Source organism: Balaenoptera ricei, chromosome 9 (assembly GCF_028023285.1).
Source record: "Balaenoptera ricei isolate mBalRic1 chromosome 9, mBalRic1.hap2, whole genome shotgun sequence".
Taxonomy (NCBI): Eukaryota; Metazoa; Chordata; class Mammalia; order Artiodactyla; family Balaenopteridae; genus Balaenoptera; species Balaenoptera ricei.
Genome location: NC_082647.1, coordinates 93,850,954 through 93,873,667, shown reverse-complemented (window position 1 = coordinate 93,873,667; position 22,714 = coordinate 93,850,954). Strand labels below are relative to the sequence as shown.

The window sequence follows — 22,714 nt, the reverse complement described above, 5'->3', positions numbered from 1 at the left end:
AATTCCCTACTACTATTGTGCTACTGTCCATTGCTCCCTGTATGTCTGTTAATATTTGCTTTGTGTATTTAGCTTTGCTTATGCTGGGTGCATATATATTTACAATTGTTATATCTTCTCTTTGGATTGATCCCTTGATCATTATGTAATGTCCTTCTTTGTCTTTTCTTACAGTCTTTGTTTTAAAGTCTATTTCATCTGATATAAATATTGCTACCCTGGCTTTCTTTTTATTTTCATTTGCATGGAATACCTTTTTCTATCCCTTCACTTTCAGTCTGTGTGTGTCTTTAGATCTGAAGTGAGTCACCTGTAGGCAGCATATATACGAGTCTTGTTTTTGAATCCATTCAGTCACTCTATGTCTTTTGATTGGAGCATTTAATCCATTTATATTTAAAGTAATTACTGATATGTATATTCTTATTGCCATATTGTTCATTGTTTTGGGGTTGTTTTTGTATGTCTTTTTTGTTCCTTCTTTTGTTTTCTTTTGTGATTTGATGACTACCTTTAGTGTTATGTTTGGATTCCTTTTTCTTTTTTGTGTATCTTTTATAGATTTTTAGTTTGTGGTTACCATGAGATTTACATATAGCAATCTATATATACACGATTGTTTGAAGTTGCTGATCTCTTAATTTCCAATGCATTTTAACAATGCAGAATTTGTACTCTCCTACCCTCATGATTACTAGTTTTGATATCATTTTTTACATATAATTGTCTTGTGTATCCCTTAACTACTTATTGTGGATATAGACAATTTTACTACTTTTGTCTTTCAACCTTCCTACTAGCTTTGTGCATGAATGATTTCCTACCTTTACTATATGTTTGCCTTTACAAATGAGCTTTCTCCTTTCATGATTTTCATGTTTCTTGTGTCCTTTTTTGCTTAGAGAAGTTCCTTTAACATTTCTTTAAAGCTGATTTGGTGATGCTGAACTCTTTTGGCTTTTGCTTCTCTGTAAAGCTTTTGATCTCTCCATCAAATCTGAATGAGAGCCTTGCAGAGTATTCTTGGTTTTTCCCTTTCGTCACTTTAAATATATCATGCCATGCCCCTCTGGCCTGAAGAGTTTCTGTTGAAAAGTCAGGTGATAGCCTTATGGGAGTTCCCTTTTATGTAACATGTTGCTTTTCCCTTGCTGCTTTTAATATTCTCTTTTATCTTTAATTTTTGCCATTTTAATTACAATGTGTCTTGGTGTCTTCCTCTTTAGGTTAATCCTGTATGGCGCTCACTGCACTTCCTGGACTTAGATGTCTGTTTCCCTTCCCAGGTTAGGGAAGTTTTCAGCTATTATGTCTTCAATTATGTTCTCAGCCTCTTTCTCTCTCTCTTCTCCTTCTGGGAATCCTATAATGCAAATATTAGTGAGCTTGATGTCCCAGAAGTCTCCTAAACTGTCCTCATTTCATTTTTTTTTTCCTTCAGCATCACTGATTTCCACTACTCTGTCTTCCAGCTCACGAAACCATTCCCCTGTATCATTTAGTCTACTATTGATTCCCTCTAGTGTATTTTTCATTTCAGTTATTGTATTCTTCATCTCTGTTCGGTTGTTCTTTATATTTTCTAACTCTTTGTTAAAAACTTCTAACATCTCACTCTGTGCATCCATTTGTTTCCCAAGTTCTTTGATCATCTGTACAATCACACCCCTGAACTCTTTCTTGGTTAGACTGCATATCTCCACTTCACTTAGTTCTTCTTCTGGGGTTTTGTCTTAATCCTTTGTTTGGAATATGTTCCTCTGTTGCCTCATTTTGCCTAACTAGTTGTTTTTATTTTTATGTACCTGGTAGGTTGGTTATGTTTCCCAACCTTGAAGAAGTGACCTTTTGTGTTGCAGCAGCGCACTCTCCTCTCATCAACAGTTATACGCTCTAGGGGTTCCTCCTATGAGGGCTGTGTGGGTCTTTCTGTTTTGGCAGGCTGACTATGTAGGTGGTCTGATAGGCTAGGTTGGCCCCTGGTCTGCTTGGTTGCCAGGTCCTGCCTTGTGCAGATGCTGCTGGCCACTGGTTGATGGTTGATGGCAGAACCCTGGGAGGCCCTGGGGCTAGTGCTGGGTTACTGCTGGGTGGAGTCAGGGTCCAGAAGATCCCAGGGAAAACAGGTATTATTTTAAGTCAATAAGTTTGTGGTAATTTGTTACAGAAGAAAACTAATAGCTAAGTACAAATTTTGAAAAGGCTGCCCCAAGACATCCCAATTTATTGTTTTCAACACTTATATGAACAGTGGTATTTGAGTTTTTGTAGTCACAGATCTATTAATCGTTGTTAAAATTTAGAAACATAACTCAAACCATTCTCAGTCCTGCAGTTTCAGGGACTGAAACCAGCTTTGGCTTCTAAAGCTTACAGTGCCTTTTGGAGCAACAGCCTTAATCCATTTTTCTTGTTTGTTTGCTTGATTCAGGAGCCCTGAAACACAAAATTGCATAAAGTTATATCTTGATTGACAAGAGCAATATTTGACTACATAAATCCTAACACTACATCTCTAAAACTGAAAAACACTTTTGAACTGCAAAAATCTTAGTAAAGACAACCTGAGTTGGAAAAGAGTTGCAAATAGGTTACTTGGGCTTGTTCTCTCCTTTCTTTTCCTCAGAACAACTCTGAAAGGGAAACTACTCTGTTTTTTGTTTGTATTTTTTTTGTATGCAGGTTTTAAAAAGAGCTTTATTTAAGTACAATTGACAAAATAATACATGTATTTAAAGTATGTAATGTAATAAGTTTTTACATATGTAAAAGTCTGCAAAACCATCTCCTCCATCAAGATAATGAACATATCCATCACTACTAAAAGTTTCCTTGTGTCCCTTTGTAATCTTTCCCTCATGCCCCACCCTGCCTGTCACCTCTACACCCCCCCACCAATCCCTCGATAATTACTAATCTACTTTGTGTCACTATGGATTAGTTGCATTTTCTAAGATTTTAATAAATGGAGTCATACAAAATATACAGTACGTAGTCTTTTAAAAAATATCTAGGTTCTTTCAGCATAATTATCATGAGGTTCATTCACATTGTAGCATGTATCAGGTGGTTTCCTCACACAGATGCTGATCCGTACTTTGCTGAACAGTCATGGGCACCCTGTGTACCTCCGTTTGCTCTGGAACTTTCTCTTGTTAACTCTAGCAGCCCTGGTCTCCTCCACTTGGTGAGTCTGTTGGGCTCTGCCTATGTTACCCATCCCCACCCTGCAGCCTGGAAACATTCTTAAGGTAATAGGCTATGGCAATCATTGAGCTCACCTGGTTTGTTTCCCATCTCTAGTCTTCTAGTTCTGTTTTTTCTTTCAATCAAGGTAGTTAAGATGCTACACCTCCTCTGGAGCTCCATTGCAATTCTGAACTTAAGAGACCAGTCAAATCTGAACTGAGGAATGTTGTGAATACACTGTCTCAATTCATCATATACATTTTCTTTGTTGAATCCAAGCACACAAATCAGGAAACAACTCTCTTCTCTAGGACAGTTTTCTCCTTTGTTAGTATCATATGATGTTCCCAGCTGCTGAAAAGGTGCTTTGTACCATTCAATCTTTGTGTCAAGTGCTTTTGTGATACAAATCCTCCTGTGAATTCTTGCCTCTCTCCTTTAATCTGAGCCATAATCTTGTCTATCTACATCTTCATTGGATCTTTTCCCAAAAGACAGCAGAGTATTCAATGAGTTCCTCTAGAGGTTTTTTTCCTTCCACTTCTCTTGTTGTATTTTCAGTATCATCACAACCCCACTTCTCATTAAACTGCTTAAAATCTCTCTCATTCCAACTAGTAAATCCCTGTATTAGAAGCTTCTCTTTTCCCCCAATCTTCATCATTAAGGGGTTCAACTTTATCAATTTTAATCTGTTCATCTTTTTGTGCCTGTACTACATTTAGCAGGTCAGGATTTCAAGGTATCTACACCCAACAGTTTTTGTATAGTACAGAATTTCTTTTTCTAGTAATTCAAATAAACGTAGAGGAAAGAACTGGTAATCCTGAATATTGGTTGTTCTATTATTTTTTTACACATTTTAATATCAATAGTAAAGCATCAACAATAGTAAGGGTTTCCCAAATATCTAAGATCTTTTACCTCCTCAATCATGAGTTTCTTGCTTACACAAAGAGAAGCCAAATCTACCCATTTCCTTCTGCAGCAGTAGAGACCATGCACAATACTACTGTTACTAACAAAATGAACACACAAATGATTTTAGCTTAGGGACAATACTCACAAGCAAGACAGTTTATAAAGTTCTATTTAAGTTGCTGGAAAATAGCTTTATCTTGTGAATAAGTAATTTACTGAAAGCTCTGTACTTTGGGTTAAATCTGTGGAGACTCTAATTCTTATTTGTAAAGTTTATAAATCCCTTCCTACAAAAATCTTGCAACAGAGATTGGAACTTGGGGCTGCAGAAACCTTGTTCCTTATTTAATCCCCTTTACCAATGAAAATCAGACAATATTTTTTTGACCAAGAAATGGAAAATGACTAACCTATCCCCATGTGCCTTGGCTTCCTTTAAGTGAGAGAAAAGCTTCTTCTCAGGACACGTTTTTAAACTCTAGCATCTGCTCTCAAAATCTGCCATGTCCAAATCTACTCAAGTATATAAATATCCAAGTTTGACTGATTGATTTCCAAATACCTGGTTGATAAGCATTACTCATTTTTTAACCCAAAATGCACCTGATCTAATCCAGCACTAGCCATGGACAAAGATAGGGCTCTAAGGAGTAATCAGCAGAATTTCTGTTCCTTGTTTAAAAATAGGCTTAAGCCTCTTGGCTAAGGTGAGCTTCTTCCTGCCTCCCACCCCACCACTCCCCACTCCAAACCTTATAACAGGCTTTGTTTACTTACATTCTGAGGGAGAATTCTGGTGCTGCCTTATTAGGAACAGGTTAAATTTCAGTGCATCACAGTTGGAGGATTCCCTCTTTTACATTATAAACACTACTGACCACCCACTATGGGAAGCACCATGCTAAGTATTTTAGGGAGGTTCAAAACATGTAAAAAGACGTGGTAATGCCCTCAAAAAGCTTACCAGCTGGCTAGGAAAATAAATTATACACTTTTGAAAAAGCATTTAAATAACTACTCTGAAATCTTATTTTTAATGCACGTTTTTCATAAACAAAAGCTCTAACACCACACACAATCCCGTATAACCAAATATTTTAATGTTGTCAACATTTTTTATCTGTTCTTCCCTTGATAAAAGTGCAACCCAGGACATCTTAACAACAAATTTTTACAAGCAAATATTTTTGAGCTAGTTATAATGCTGCCCATCATTATATTTTCTCTCAATTATGTGGAATAATGACAAAGTCAACAGTACACTAGGTTTTGAGCAAGTATGCAATTAATCAGTTTTGCCCAAGAAATATCCATTTATGTCTAATCCCATCCACTGTATTTTTCGCCTCAGATATTGTAGTTTTCATTTCTAGAAATTCAATTTTGGTCTTTTTTTATATCTTCCATGTCTTACTTAACTTTATTCCAACATGTGGAATTCAGTTATAATAACTATTGTATTTTTCTTCTCTGCTAATTCTAACATCTGTGTCTTTTCTGGAAAGGTTTCGATTGATATTCACTTCATTTTGGGTCATGATTTCTTGCCTCTTTGCAAGTCTGATAATCTTTGATTGGATGCCAGACAAGGCGAATTTTATTTTGTTGGGTGCCAGGTATTTCTGTATTTCTATAAATCTCAAGCTTTGTTCAGGGATGCTGTTAAGGTACTTGGAAACAATTTCAACTTTTCATTTCTTGCTTTTATGATTTGTTAGGCAGTTCTGGAGGAATGCGCAGTCTAGGGCTGTTTCCAACTACTAAGTGCTCTACCCAATGCTCCATGAGTTATGGTATTTTCCAGTCTGGCAGGTGGGATAAGCATTTTTCCTGGACTTGTGTAAGCATTAGGTTCTATTCCTTCTGGTACTTTATAAACTCTAGCTGTCGATCTCTGTTGGACTCTCCTTATGGTTTCCCCAACTCAAGGAGTCTGCTGGGCTCTACATCAGTCCCTTCTCCATTTACTACAGTCTGAAGACTCTCTTGAGGGAGTAAGCAGGGACTCATTTTGCTTGTTTCCCAGCTCTTAGTGATCACTTTCTTTCACTGCCTGATGTACAGTATCTTAGAAACTGTTTTTTCATGTATTTTGTCTATTTAAAAATTTTTGTTGTTGTTGGCTTAAGTAGAAGGGTAAGTCAGTCCTTTTTATTCTACTTCTAGCCTAGAAGCCCTCACTGTTTCTTTCTTTCTCTCTTTCTCCCTCTTCCCATCTTTTTTCCCCTCCCTACATCATGCTCTCTGTAATTTCTTGTTGGGAAATAATTAAAGACTCAAAAGAAGTTGTAAAAATAGTACAAAGAGGTCCTGTGCACCCATTACCCAGTTTCTCCAATGTTGACACCTTATAATAACCATTGTGCATTATCAAAAATAGGTATCGTTTGGCATACAATTAATTAGACTACAGAGCTTACTCAGACTTCACCATTTTTTACATGCACTCACTCTTTTACACGTTTTTGTGTATACTTTTATGAGATTTTATCACATGTATAGATTCACATAACCATCATTATAATCAAGATACAGAATTGTTTTATCATCACAACGAAAGTTCTATGTGATAGCTCTTTATAGTTTTATCTTCCCTCTCCTTTCTGAACTTTTTGCAACAACTTGTCTGTTCTCCATATCCATAATACTGTCACTTCAAGAATGTTAGGTAAATGTAATCATACAGTATGCAATATTTTGAGACAAGCCATTTTCACTCAGCATAATGCCCTTAAGTTCTATCCAAGTTGTGTGTATTAATAGACTGTTCTTTTTCACTGTTGAATAGTACTCCACTGTATGGACATACCACAGTTTGTGTGACCATTTACTGGTAGAAGTATATTTTAGTCATTTCCAGTTTTGGGCTATTATAAATAAAGCTATGAATACTTGTGTACAGGTTTTTATGTGAATACTAAGTTTCATTTCTCCAAGATAAATGCCCAGGAAAGTAATTGTTGGGTCATATGGTACTTTCTGTTTTAACAAAATGCCAGGCTGAATTCAGGAGTGGCTGTATTATTTTACATGCCCAATACCAATGCAGGAGAGATCCAATCTCTCCACATCCTTGCCAGCATTTGATATTATCAGTATTTCTTATTTTAGCCATTCTAATAGGTATGTAGTAGCATCTCATTCTGGTTCTAATTTGTACCATACCAATGGCTAGTGATGTTGAACAAGTTTTTGTGTTTTTACTTGCCATCTTATATCTTCTATGGCTGTACTGTTTCTTAAATTTTACGTGATTACACTTTTAGGTGCACAAATCTTTTTTTCTTCATTACTGGGAAGAATTTCGTCAGGGTAAGATTTGGCTGTGGTTCAGTATTTCATGTATGACCAAAATAAACATGAAAACAAAAATTAAAAAAAAACAAACAAACCCTGGGCATTACAAACAGAATTCACATGCTCTAAGACTGGGGCCTGTACTTTGATCTCTAGTCTAGGGGTCAGCACACTGGCCCACAGGCCAAATCTAGCCTGACGCCTGTTTTTATGGCCTAAGAGCTAAGAATGACTTCTACGCTTTTAAAGGGTTATAAAAAACAAAACAAAAGAGAATAAACAACAGAAACCATATGTAGCCTGCAAAGTCTAACATTTACAATCTGTCCTTAACAGATAAAGTTTGCAGGTGAATGGAAACAAAATCTGATCTTCCTTTCTTTGGAAACCTTAACAAACAAAGCTGATGTCTACCTATAACACTCTCCCAGGATCTTACACTTTAACAAAATGGAGAAACAAAAACACCATAAAAGCACAAACGATCTGAAGGCAGTTCCTACATTAACTCCCCGTCAAAGTATTTTTAAGCAGACAGCCATAAACCTACAGCATTCTTCATTCTGTTAACAAATTTCTTCCATGTCATCTGGAAGCACACCTACATGGCTGACAAATCCATATGCTATGAACTTGGAGAAAACCAAAACTTAAGTGTGTTCTAAAAAAAAGTTATTTCTATGAGTCAAATCAAAAGACTAGATTTTTTCGCCTGTTTGGAGAGAAAATACTGTCTCTAGCTCTTAAAAGTGGCATCCTATGGGCTTGGTCCCATTTCAACATCTTTTCCAACCAATGAACCCGTTTTCCATTATAAATCACAATACCATTAAATGTATTACTCTCCAGCCTACAAACAAGCCGAGAACTCTCTTCTGACTTGGTAGTTTATTTTGATACCAAATGAACTTATTTTTATTATGCTTTACATTTCCAGTTTGACTAAAATAAAGTGAACCCAGTAATACCACCTTCCCTACCATGCAGACAATGACAAACAACAATCATTTGGCTGACAACATACTTTATCTCTCATACTCTCTAATCATCTAAATTGGGGCGTTTTTAAGACCAAAAGACTTTGTACCACATGCATTTTTGGTCTTAAAAATGGCTTAATATACAATGGTGAGGTTTCATATCTAAGTTGATGAACCCAGTCTAAAACTTAACAGAGAAGTCAACTTATTCCCAGAAATATCTTATCTAAGGTATTCACCACCTATCCAATTTGCCATATATGGGTAGAGCACGAAACTTAGAATCAAGGATCTCATAAGCATTACAGAATACACACTGTGCACAACTCTTTAGTAGGTAAATGTTTTACCTTAAGAGAGTTCCAGGCTTTCTTTTGACCTCAGAATAGCACATATTTGTAAATCACTTTAAGAAATATACAACACACAGTGACAACTAACTGATGAACAATCATCGACAGGAAGACACTCGCACTCACCAAAAAAGATAACCCACATCCAAAGACAAAGGAGAAGCCACAATGAGACGGTAGGAGGGGCGCAATCACAATAAAACCAAATCCCATAACTGCTGCGTGGGTGACTCACAAACTGGAGAACACTTATACCACAGAAGTCCACCCACTGGAGTGAAGGTTCTGAGCTCCACGTCAGGCTTCCCAACCTGGAGGTCTGGCAATGGGAGGAGGAATTCCTAGAGAATCAGACTTTGAAGGCTAGCGGGATTTGACTGCAGGAGTTCGAAAGGACTGGGGGAAACAGAGACTCCACTCTTGGAGGGCACACACAAAGTAGTGTGTGCATCGGGACCCAGGGGAAGGAGCAGTGACCCCAAGGGAGACTGAACCAGACCTACCTGTTACTGTTGAAGGGTCTCCTGCAGAGGCAGGGGGTGGCTGTGTCTCACCGTGAGGACAAGGACACTGGTGGCAGAAATTCTGGGAAGTACTCCTTGGCATGAGCCCTCCCAGAGTTTGCCATTAGCCCCACCAAAGAGCCCGGGTAGGCTCCAGTGTTGGGTGGCCTCAGGCCAAACAACCAACAGGGAGGGAACCCAGCCCCACCCATCGGCAGACAAGCGGATTAAAGTTTTACTGAGCTCTGCCCACCAGAGCAACACCCAGCTCTACCCACCACCAGTCCCTCCCATCAGGAAACTTGCACAAGCCTCTTAGATAGCCTCATCCACCAGAGGGCAGAGAGCAGAAGCAAGAAGAACTACAATCCTGCAGCCTGTGGAACAAAAAAGACATTCACAGAAAGAAAGACAAGATGAAAAGGCAGAGGGCTATGTCAGATGAAGGAACAAGATAAAACCCAAGCAACTAAATGAAGTGGAGATAGGCAACCTTCCAGAAAAAGAATTCAGAATAATGATAGTGAAGATGATCCAGGACCTGGGAAAAAACATGGAGGCAAAGATCGAGAAGATGAAAGAAATGTTTAACAAAGACCTAGAAGAATTAAAGAAAAAATAAACAGAGGTGAACAATACAATAACTGAAATGAAAACTATACTAGAAGGAATCAATAGCAGAATAACTGAAGCAGAAGAATGGATAAGTGACCTGGAAAACAGAATGGTGGAATTCACTGCTGCGGAACAGAATAAAGAAAAAAGAATGAAAAGAAATGAAGACAGACTAAGACACCTCTGCGACAACATTAAATACAAAAACATTTGGATTATAGGGGTCCCAGAAGGAGAAGAGAGAGAGAAAGGGCCCGAGAAAATATTTGAAGAGATTATAGCCAAAAACTTCCCTAACATGGGAAACGAAATAGCCACTGAAGTCCAGGAAGCGCAGAGAGTCCCATACGGGATAAACCCAAGGAGAAACATGCCGAGACATATAGCAATCAAATTGGCAAAAATTAAAGACAAAAATTATTGAAAGCAGCAAGGGAAATAATGACAAATAACAAACAAAGGAACTTCCATAAGGTTAACAGCTGATTTCTCAGCAGAAATTCTATAAGCCAGAAGGGAGTGGCATGATATACTTAAAGTGATGAAAGGGAAGAACCTACAACCAAGATTACTCTACCCGGCAAGGATCTCATTCAGATTCAATGGAGAAATCAAAAGCTTTACAGGCAAGCAAAAGCTAAGAGAATTCAGCAACACCAAACCAGCTCTACAACAAATGCTAAAGGAACTTCTCTAAGTGGGAAACACAAGAGAAGAAAAGGACCTACAAAAAGAAACCCAAAACAATTAAGAAAATGGTCATAGGAACATACATATCGATAAGTACCTTAAACGTGAATGGATTAAATGCTCCAACCAAAAGACACAGGCTTGCAGAATGGATACAAAAACAAGACCCATATATATGCTGTCTACAGAGACCCATTTCAGACCTAGGGACACATACAGACTGAAAGTGAGGGGATGGAAAAAGATATTTCATGCAAATGGAAATCAAAAGAAAGCTGGAGTACAATTCTCATAGCAGATAAAATAGACTTTAAAATAAAGAATGTTACAATAGACAAGGAAGGACACTATATAATGATCAAGGGATCAATCCAAGAAGAAGATCTAACAATTATAAACAACAGATTAAACTTTCTTCTCAAGTGAGCACGGAACATTCTCCAGGATAGATCACATCTTGGGTCACAAATCAAGCCTCAGTAAATTTAAGAAAATTGAAATCATATCAAGCATCTTTTCTGACAACAACGCTATGAGACTAGAGATCAATTACAGGGAAAAAAAATGTAAAAAACACAAACATGTGGAGGCTAGACAATACATTACTAAATAACCAAGAGATCACAGAAGAAATCAAAGAGAAAATCAAAAAATACCTAGAGACAAATGACAATGAAAACACGACGATCCAAAACCTATGGGATGCAGCAAAAGCAGTTCTAAGAGGGAAGTTTATAGCAATACAAGCCTACCTCAAGAAACAAAAAACATCTCAAATAAACAATTTAACCTTACACCTAAAAGAACTAAAGAAAGAAGAACAAAGAAAACCCAAAATTAGTGGAAGGAAAGAAATCATAAAGATCAGAGCAGAAATAAATGAAATAGAAACAAAGAAAACAATAGCAAACCTCAATAAAACTAATAAAAGCTGGTTCTTTGAGAAGATAAACAAAATTGGTAAACCATTAGCCATACTCTTCAAGAAAACGAGAGGACTCAAATCCATAAAATTAGAAATGAAAAAGGAGAAGTTACGACAGACACCACAGAAATGCAAAGCATCTTAAGAGATTACTACAAGCAACTCTATGCCAATAAAATGGACAACCTGGAAGAAATGGACAAATTCTTACTAAGGTATAACCTTCCAAGACTGAACCAGGAAGAAATAGAAAATATGAACAGACCAATCACAAGTAATGAAATTGAAACTGTGATTAATAATCTTCCAACAAACAAAAGTCCAGGACCAGATGGCTTCACAGGTGAATTCTAACAAACATTAGAGAAGAGCTAACACCTATCCTTCTCAAACTCTTCCAATAAATTGCAGAGGAAGGAACACTCCCAAACTCATTCTATGAGGCCACCATCACCTTGATACCAAAACCAGACAAAAATACTACAAAAAAAGAAAATTACAGGCCAATATCACTCATGAATATAGATGCAAAAACCCCCAACAAAATACTAACAGAATCCAACAACACATTAAAAGGATCATATACCATGACCAAGTGGGATATATCCCAGGGATGCAAGGATTCTTCAATATACGCAAATCAATCAGTGTGATACACCATAATAACAAAGTGAAGAAGAAAAACCATATGATTATCTCAATAGATGCAGAAAAAGCTTTTGACAAAATTCAACACCCATTTATGATAAAAACTCTCCAGAAAGTGGGCATAGAGGGTACTTACCTCAACATAATAAAGGCCATATACGACAAACCCACAGGAAATATCATTCTCAATGGTGAAAAACTGAAAGCATTTCCTCTAAGATCAGGAACAAGACAAGGATGTCCACTCTCACCACTATTATTCAACATAGTTTTGGAAGTCTTAGCCACGGCAATCAGAGAAGAAAAAGGAATAAAAGGAATACAAATTGGAAAAGAAGAAGTAAAACTGCCACTGTTTGCAGATGACATGATACTATACATAGAGAATCCTAAAGATGCCACCAGAAAACTACCAGAGCTAATCAATGAATTTGGTAAAGTGGCAGGATACAAAATTAATGCACAGAAATCTCTTGCATTCCTATACACTAATGATGAAAAATCTGAAAGAGAAATTAAGGAAACACTCCCATTTACCATTCCAACAAAAAGAATAAAATACCTAGGAATAAACCTACCTAGGGAGACAAAAGACCTGTATGCAGAAAACTATAAGACACTGATGAAAGAAATTAAAGATGATACAAACAGATGGAGAGATATACCATGTTCTTGGATTGGAAGAATCAACATTGTGAAAATGACTACTACCCAAAGCAATCTACAGATTCAATGCAATCCCTATCAAATGATCAATGGCATTTTTTACGGTACTAGAACAAAAATCTTAAAATTTGTACAGAGACACAAAAGACCCCGAATAGCCAAAGCAGTCTTGAGGGAAGAAAATGGAGCTGGAGGAATCAGACTCCCTGACTTCAAACTGTACTACAAAGCTACAGTAATCAAGACAATATGGTACTGGCACAAAAACAGAAACATAGATCAATGGAACAAGATAGAAAGCCCAGAGATAAACCCACGCACCTATGGTCAACTAATCTATGACAAAGGAGGCAAGGATATACAATGGAGAAAAGACAGTCTCTTCAATAAGTGGTGCTGGGGAAACTGGACAGCTACATGTAAAAGAATGAAATTAGAACACTCCCTAACACCATACACAAAAAGAAACTCAAAATGGATTAGAGACCTAAATGTAAGACCGGACACTATAAAACTCTTAGAGGAAAACACAGGAAGAACACTCTCTGACATAAATCAGAGCAAAATCTTTTTTGATCCACCTCCTAGAGTAATGGAAATAAAAACAAAAATAAACAAATGGGACCTAATGAAACTTAAAAGCTTTTGCAAAGCAAAGGAAACTACAAAGAAGATGAAAAGACAACCCTCAGAATGGGAGAAAATATTTGCAAACGAATCAACGGACAAAGGATTAATCTCCAAAATATATAAACAGCTCATGCAGCTCAGTATTAAAAAAACACACAACCCAGTCCAAAAATGGGCAGAAGACCTAAGTGGACATTTCTCCAAAGAAGACATACAGATGGCCAAGAGGCACATGAAAAGCTGCTCAACATCACTAATTATTAGAGAAATGCAAATCAAAACTACAATGAGGTATCACCTCACACCAGTTAGAATGGGCATCATCAGAAAACCTACAAACAACAAATGCTGGAGAGGGTGTGGAGAAAAGGGAACCCTCTTGCACTGTTGGTGGGAATCTAAATTGATACAGCCACTATGGATAACAGTATGGAGGTTCCTTAAAACATTAAAAATAGAATTACCATATGACCCAGCCATCCCACTACTGGGCATATACCCAGAGAAAACCATAATTCAAAAAGATACATGCACCCCACTGTTCATTGCAGGACTATTTACAATAGCCAGGTCATGGAAGCAACCTCTATGCCCATCGATAGATGAATGGATAAAGAAGATGTGGCACATATATACAATGGAATATTACTCAGCCATAAAAAGGAACGAAATTGGGTCATTTGTAGAGACCTGGATGAACCTATAGACTGTCACACAGAGGGAAGTAAGTCAGAAAGAGAAAAACAAGTATCATATATTAATGTATATATGTGGAACCTAGAAAAATGGTATAGATGAACGGTTTGCAGGGCAGAAATTGAGACACAGATGTAGAGAACAAACGTATGGACACCAAGGGGGGAAAGCGGCGGGGGCAGTGGTGGTGGTGTGATGAACTGGGCAATTGGGATTGACATGTATACACTGATGTGTATAAAATTGATGACTAATAAGAGCCTGCTGTATAAAAACATAAATAAAATAAAATTCAAAAATTCAAAAAAAAATTATACAACACAGTTATTTATCAGTGATGGCAACAACAAGGGAAACCATGGAGCAGGAAATTAAATAAAATTACAGGGCTGACACATCAAACCCTGTGGGAAGCCTGAGCCCCAGGAACTAAAGTTTATTGGCATGGTTTCTTGCAGAAATCATGCTACAGATACAATCCAGACCTCTTAGCAGTGAGAGTATTTCTGTTTCTATGCCTCATAGGCTCTGTAAGGAAGGCCCAAAAGAGCTGATCTCAGCTACCTATAATAACAACTCACATATAAAGTTGCTCATTACTTCCAAACTTGGGTTTCAGATTGGAAATCTCCATAGAAAAAGCAATCTGCTTTAATTTTCTAGACCTCAAATTATTCCATCCACTTGATAAATAAGGTCTGTGGCCTTTTGGGCACCAGTTTTGGAATCAAAACGAAACATAAAAGTTTCTCTAAACCCGATAACTTGTTCATACAGCTCTCTCCACAGGAGACTGTTGTCTTTACCTGAAGTCCCTCTGTACTATTACTTTAACGGATTTAATCTAATATCAGAGACAACCTACAGATCCACCTGGGGCCCAACCTCACTGTATATCATGTGCTACTCTCCAAAAGAAATCTGCTGATCAGTACCTAGATTCTTGGGCTGTGGGCAGGAAATAAACTTTGCTCTAAAATTTGGTCCTTCCCGGTTTAGGAAATAGGGGCTAGAGTATAAGATATAGCAACAAATAACAGAAAAATAATTAAATGGCCTAAGGAGCTTCATAATAACCAATGAGGTAAGCATGCATCTTCCTCATAGCATCCATTTACAAGCATAATTTAAAATTTTATAAATTTTTTATATAATAAAAATTTATAAAGAGTAAAACAAAAAATTTATTGCTAAGAAATGCTAACCATTATCTGACCCTTTAGCAATGAATAATCTTTTTGCTGGTGGAGGGTCTTGCTTCCGTGTTGATGGCTGCTGACTGATTAGGCTGGTGGCTGCTGAAGGCTGGAGTGGATACGGCCATTTCCTAAAATAAGACAACGAAGTTTGCTGTATTGACTGACTCTTCCTTTCATTGTTTCTCTGTAGCATGCAATACTGTTTGATAGCATTTTACCCACAGTAGAACTTCTTTCAAAATTGGAGTCAGTCCTCTCAAATCTTGCTGCTGCTTTATCAACTAAATTTGTGTAATATTCTAAATCCTTTGTTATAATTTCAATAATCTGCTAGCGTCTTCACCAAGACTAGATTCCATCTCAAGAAACCACTTTCTTTGCTCATCCATAAGAAGTAATTCTTCATCCATTAAAGTTTCATCATGAAATTGCAGCAATTCAGTCACATCTTCCAGCTCCACTTAAAATTCTAGCTCTCTTGCTATTTCCACCACATCTGCAGTTACTTCCTCCACTGAAGTCTTGAACCTTTCAAAGTCATCCATGAGGGTTGGACTCAACTTCTTCCAAATTCCTGTTAATGTTGCTATTTTGACCTCTTCCCATAATCACAAATGTTGTAGTGGCATCTAGAATGGTGAATCCTTTCCAGAAGGTTTTCAGCTCACTTTGCTCAGATCCATCAGAGGAATCACTATCTATGGCAGCTAGAGCCTTACAAAATGTATTTCTTAAATAATAAGACTTGAAAGTCGAATTTACTCCAGATCTGTGGGCTGCAGGATGGATGTTGTGTTAGCAGGCATGAAAACAACATTAGTATCATTGTACATCTCCACCAGAGCTCTTGGGTGGCTAGCTGCATTGTCAATGCACAGTAATATTTTGAAAGGAATCTTTTTATTTTATTTAATTTTATTTATTTATTTTTTATTTTTTAAAATATTTATTATTTATTTATTTATTTATTTTTGGCTGTGTTGGGTCTTCGTTTCTGTGCGAGGGCCCCCTCCAGTTGCGGCGAGCGGGGGCCACTCTTCATCGCGGTGCACGGGCCTCTCACTATCGTGGCCTCTCTTGTTGCGGAGCACGGGCTCCAGACGCGCAGGCTCAGTAGTTGTGGCTCACGGGCCTAGTTGCTCCGCGGCATGTGGGATCTTCCCAGACCAGGGCTCGAACCCGTGTCTCCTGCATTGGCAGGCAGATTCTCAACCAGAGCCACCAGGGAAGCCCCAGGTATCTTTTTTTTTTTTTTTCCTGAGCAGTAGGTAGCAAAAGTGGGCTTAAAATATTCACTAAACCATGTTGTAAACGGATGTGCTGTCACCCAGGCTTTGTTGTTCCATTTACAGAGCACAGGCAGAGTAGATTGAGCGTAATTCTGAAGGCGTGTAGGATTTTTGGTATGGTAAATGAACACTGGCTTCAACTTTAAGTCACCAGCTGCATTAGCCCCTAAGCAGAGAGTCATTCAGTCCTTTGAAGCTGTGAAGCCAGGCACTGACTTCTCTTCTCTAGCTATGAAAGGCCTAGATGGAATTTTCTTCCAATATAAGGCTGTTTCTTCTACATTGAAAATCTGTTGTTTAGTGAAGTCACATTCATTAATTACCTTAGCTAGATCTTCTGGATAACCTGCTGCAGCTTATACATCAGCACTTGCTGCTTTCACCTTGCACTTTTATGATATGGAGACAGCTTCTTTCCTTAAACCTCCTTAAACCAAACTCTGCTAGCTTCAAACTTTTCTTCTGCAGCTTCCTCATCCCTCTCAGCCTTTATTGAATTGGAGAGAGTTAGGACCTTGCTCTGGATTAGGTTTTGGCTTAAAGGAAAAGTGTGGCTGGCTTGATCTTCTATCCAAACCACTAAAATTTTCTCCAGATCAGCAATAAGGCTGTTTCGCTTTCTTATCATTCATGTGTTCACTGGAGTAGCACTTCCAATTTCCTTTAAGAACTTTTCCTTTGCATTCACAACTTGGCTACCTGGATGAGGCCTAACTCTCATCCTATCTTGGCTTCAATATGCCTTCCTCATTAAGCTTAATCATTTCTAGCTTTTGATTTAAAGTGAGATGTGCGACTCTTCTCTTCACTTGATGACTTAGAGGCCATGGTAGGGTTATTCACTGGCCTATTTCAATATTTTTGTGTCTCAGGGAATAGGGAGGTCTGAGGAGAGGGAGAGAAACAGGGGACCAGCCAATCAGTAGAGCAGTCAGAAGACACAGAACATTTATCAATTAAGTTTGATGTCTTATATGGGCGACGTCGTTCATGGTGCCCCAAAATAACTGCAAGAGTAACATCAAAGACCACTGACCACATATCAACAAAACAAATATAATAATAATTTTAAAAGTTTGAAATACTGTGAGAATTACCAAAACGAAATACAGAGATGCAAAGTGAGCAAATGCTCTTGGAAAAATGGCGCCAATAAACAAGCTCCATGCACAGCTGTCACAAAACTTCAATCTGTGAAAAACACAAATTGTATCTGTGAACTGCAATAAAGCAAAGTACAATAAAATGAGGTATACCTATATCAATTTTTTCCATCAAAATTTATCCAAGGCTTATTTATTCATTTGTTTAGTTTAAAATAGATCACTGTGGAGTCCAGGCCACTGAACTCTTTCTCCTGAATTACTACAGTAACCTGCTAATTAAAATTAACTTTTCCTTCATCCACCATTGCCCTTTCCAATTCTTCCGCACTCAACATTCAGTGATCTTCCTAATACACAGATCTGATTATATGAACCCCAGATTAAAACCTTTCAGTGCCTTTGCAAAGCACTGAGTATGAAAGCCAAATCTGCCCTATATGATCTGATCCCTTTCGAACTCTCCAGCCTCCTTTTTATGCCACTGTGCCCCTTACTCGCTACACTCTAGCTATATTGGACTTGTCTCATTTCCTCAAACTCACAATGCTAGTATAATTTAGATGTGCCACCTCCATGCTCTCACAGTACCACGTACATACCTTTATTATAACATTTATTGTATTGTATTCACTGGTTTGTCTGTCTTGCTTCACTAGGATGTAACCTCCTCAGATGGCAGAGAGACCATACTTTATTATCTTATCTCTGCACTCCTAGTTTCTAGCAGTACCCGATTCAATAAATGTTTGCTGAGGGACTGACTGAACAAATAAAGGAAAATAGAGATGACAGGTGGAAGAGGAACTAGGCTAGGAAAAGATAATATTTGTTTTCAAATATATTAAGTTTGAGGTAGTACCTGTTTAGTGGAATGGAAATGGGCAAGACTTAATAAAGAGATCGGGTCTGCAGATAATAATTTTATCCAATGACAGGACTTGTAACTGTTCTTAGAGGATTTAATAAGGCCTTTTTTTAATGGTTGAAATGATGAGAACAGGGTTTTGAAATGCAACTTAAACTAAATCTAAATTTCAAAAAGGCATATGATTCTATGAGTTACAGAATAAAAAATGAAAAAATAATTTATAATTCAAACATTCTTAACTTATGTAAAATAATTTGATTATGCTATCATTCAGAGCATTATTAAACAAATTTGTATTATTACTTTACATTACCAGGGCCAAAAAAGGTAACCCTATTGGCTCCCTATCAAATTCAAGATATCAGATCACGAGAAATTGATTCTTACCACATTTAATACACTTAAATTTTCATCACATTTTCTCTGCATAACTAAGAGTCTGCCCATTAGGCACTGAGTTAATCTGAAAGTGTACAGGTGTTATTTTTATTACTGCTATGCTTTTTGTTAATATTCTATGATTTTTAAGACTGCCTTCTTAACCTTTACTATATATAAAATGAATATTTAAAACTGAAACTTGATCTTTTTTCTTGGTCATTAAATAATTACTTTATTTTTGAGAGAAAAAACATACTCCCTCCCCCAAATAATCTTTACTCCCTGCCAAGATTTAATATAGTGGCTGTTAATAATTGTGAAACTTGATCTTATGAAGACACCGCACTGCCACCATAACCACACACCACCATCACACTTTCTTTTTCTTGAGACTATCTCATTGGTAAGCCTGTGGCATATGTGCATGTACACACTTTAATTTCAATGTCCTCTGGGCTGGAGACAAGATGGCGCAGTAGAAGGATTTAAGCTCACCTCCTCTCATGAAAACACCAAAGTCACAACTAACTACTGAACAATCATCAACAGAAAGGACTCAAACCTACCAAAAGTGATACTCTACACCTAAAAACAAAGAAGAAGCCACAATGAGATAGTAGGAGGGGCACTTTCGCAATAAAATCAAATTCCATACCCACTGGGTGGGCAACCCACAAACTGGAAAATAATTATATTGCAGAGGTCCTCCCACAGGGTGAGAGTTCTAAGTCCCATGTCAGGCTCCCCAGCCTGGGGGTCTGTTATCACGAGGAGGAGCCCCCAGAGCATTTGGCTTTGAAGGCCAGTGGGGCTTGAGTGCAGGAGCTCCACAGGTCTGAGGAAACAGAGACTCCACTCTTGGAGGATGCACACAAGTTTTCACATGTACTGGGACCCAGGGCAAAACAGTGACTCCATAGAAACCTGGGCCAGACCTACCTGTGGGTTATGGAGGGTCTCCTGTGGAGACAGGGGTCAGCTGTGGCTCACTGTGGAGTCAAGGACACTGGTGGTGGACGCTCCAGGGAACACTCATCAGCGTGAGCTCTCCTGGAGGTCGCCATTTTGGCACTGAGACCTGGCCCCACCAACAGCCTGCAGGCTCCAGTGCCAGGACGCCTCAGTCCAAACAACCAACAGGGTGGGAACACAGCTCCACCCATCAGCAGACAGGCTGCTTAAAGTCGTCCTGAGCAAACAGCCGCCTATAAACACACCCCTTGACACGACCCTGCCCACCACAGGGACAAGACCCAGCTCCACCCACCAGTGGGCAGGCACCAGTCCCTCCCACCAGAAAGCCTGCACAAACACTTGGACCAACTTCACCCACCAGGGGGCAGACACTAAAACCAAGAAGAACTACAATCCTGAAGCCTGAGGAATGGAGACCTCAAACAGAGGAAGTTAAACAAAATGAGATGGCAGAGAAATAGGTCACAGATGAAGGAAGAAGATAAAACCATGGAAGAAAAACTAAGTGAAGCAGAGATAGGCAATCTACCTGAAAAAGAATTCAGAAGTAATGATAGTAAACATGATCCAAGATCTCAGGAAATGAATGGTGCACAGACTGAGGATACAAGAAATGTTTAATAAAGAGCTAAAAGCTTTAAAGAGCAAACAGAGGTGAACAATACAATAACTGAAGTGAAAAACACGCTAGAAGGAATCAATAGCAGAATAAATGAGGCAGAAGAACGAATAAGTGAGCTGGAAGACAGATTTGTAGAAATCACTGTTGTGGAACGGAACAAAAGAAAAAGAATGAAAAGAAATAAAGACAATCTCAGACACCTCTGGGACAACATTAAATGCATCAACATTTGCATCATAGGGGGCCCAAAAGGAGAAGAGAGAGAGAAAGGGACTGAGAAAATATCTGAAGAGATAATAGCTGAGAACTTCCCTAACATGGGAAAGGAAACACTCACTCAAGTCCAGGAATCACAGAGTCCCATACAGGATTAACCCAAGGAAGAACACACTGAGACACCTATTAATCAAACTGACAATAATTAAAGACAAAGAGAAAATTTTAAAAATCTTTTAAAATATTAAAAGATAAGGGAAAAGCAACAAATAACATACAAGGGAATCCCCATACAGTTATCAGCTGATTTTTCAGCAGAAACTCTTCAGGCCAGAAGGGTAGTGGCATGATATACTTAATATATATATGTTCAGATTTGACAGAGAAATCAAAAGCTTTACAGACAAGCAAAAGTTAAGAGAATTCAGCGCCACCAGATCAGCTTTGCAACAAATGCTAAAGGAACTTCTGTATGCAGAAAAGAAAAGGCCACAATTAGAAACGAGAAAACTAACAAACGGGAAAGGCAAACATAGAATAAAGGTAGGAAATCATCCACACACAAATATGATATCAAAACCAGCAATCGTGAGAAGAGGACAGTACAAATTCAGGATATTGGAAATGCATTTGAAACTAAGAGACCAGAAACTTAAAACAATCTTGTATATATACATAGATTGCTATATCAAAACCTCATGGTAATTTCAATGTCCTTCTCAATGCCATTCTGGTTAAGATTTTAGAAAGTTCGCCAGCATTAATTTTTTTTACTATATAAATATATTATCTATACCATAAATATTTTTTTTAAAGTAGTATCAGCCATTAATACATCCACAGGTAATTAGAAAAAATGTGGAAAAGCTCTTCACATTTCTGGAATTGAGAATTTGTACTAAAAGGTCAGGCTGTACTAAAAGATCAAGTTTACAATGTGCATAATACCAAACCAAACTCCTATTTATTATAATCATACAAAATTAACTTTATATCTTACACTGTAATATATGTATTTACAGTTGGCCCTTGAACAGCACAGGTTTGAACTATGCGAATCCACTTACACACAGATTTTTTCAATAAATACATACGACAGTATTACACGATCTGCAGTTGGTTGAATCTACAGATGTGGAACCACAAATATGGAGGGCTGACTGCAAAGTTACAGGTGGATTTTTGACTGCCCTGGGGCAGGGGACCAGTGTCCCTAACCCCCTGTAGTTCAAGGGTCAACTGTAGTTGATTTTCAAGTCCAAGAATTAGAAAGCAGCTGTGCCAGAAAAGAAAAAAAAATTTTTAATGGTTTTCAGATTTTTGATTATGGTAAAAAAACACATAAAATAAAATTTACCATTTTAACTAGTTTTAAGTTTACAGTTTAGTAGTGTTAAGTATATTCATATTGTTGTGCAATAGATCTCCAGAACTTTTTCATCTTGCAAAACTGAAACTTCATACCTGCTGAACAACTCATTTTCCTCTCCCCCTGCTTTGTTTCCTTAGATATCTTATATAAATGCAATCATACATTATTTATCTTTTTTGTGATTGGCTTATTTCACTTCGCATAGTGTCCTCAAGGTGCATCCCTGTTGCAGCATGTGACAGGATTTCCTTCGTTTTTAAGGCTGAACAGTATTCCATTGTATGTTTATATATCACACTTCATTTTTGCTTTCATCCATCAATAGACATTTGGGGTGCTTCTACCTCTTGGCTACTGTGAATAATGCTGCTATGAATATGAGTGTGCAAATATCTTTTTTTTTTTTTTTCACACACACACACTGTATTTTATTTTTACAAGAGATAAATAGACTGACACCAAGCATTGTCCATGGATGACCACAACAAAAGCAACAATGATTGCAATTACCAAACATGAAACACACTCATACTATGTCATAATATTGACATTCAGTCCAGTAATCCTCCACTG

The 22,714-nt window shown here is 37.8% G+C and overlaps 1 protein-coding gene across 2 annotated transcripts in view; it reads right to left on the bottom strand.

The window, feature by feature from the left end:
• Positions 1-2,030: 2,030 nt before the first annotated feature.
• FAM185A (family with sequence similarity 185 member A) overlaps positions 2,031-22,714 on the bottom strand; it is a 73,159-nt gene continuing 52,475 nt past the window's right edge. For both annotated transcript variants that reach the window (XM_059934120.1, XM_059934121.1), the window contains exon 8: positions 2,031-2,436. In XM_059934120.1, the coding sequence (XP_059790103.1) occupies positions 2,324-2,436 (113 nt within the window). In that variant the 3' untranslated portion in view covers positions 2,031-2,323. The remainder of the gene's footprint in view (positions 2,437-22,714) is intronic.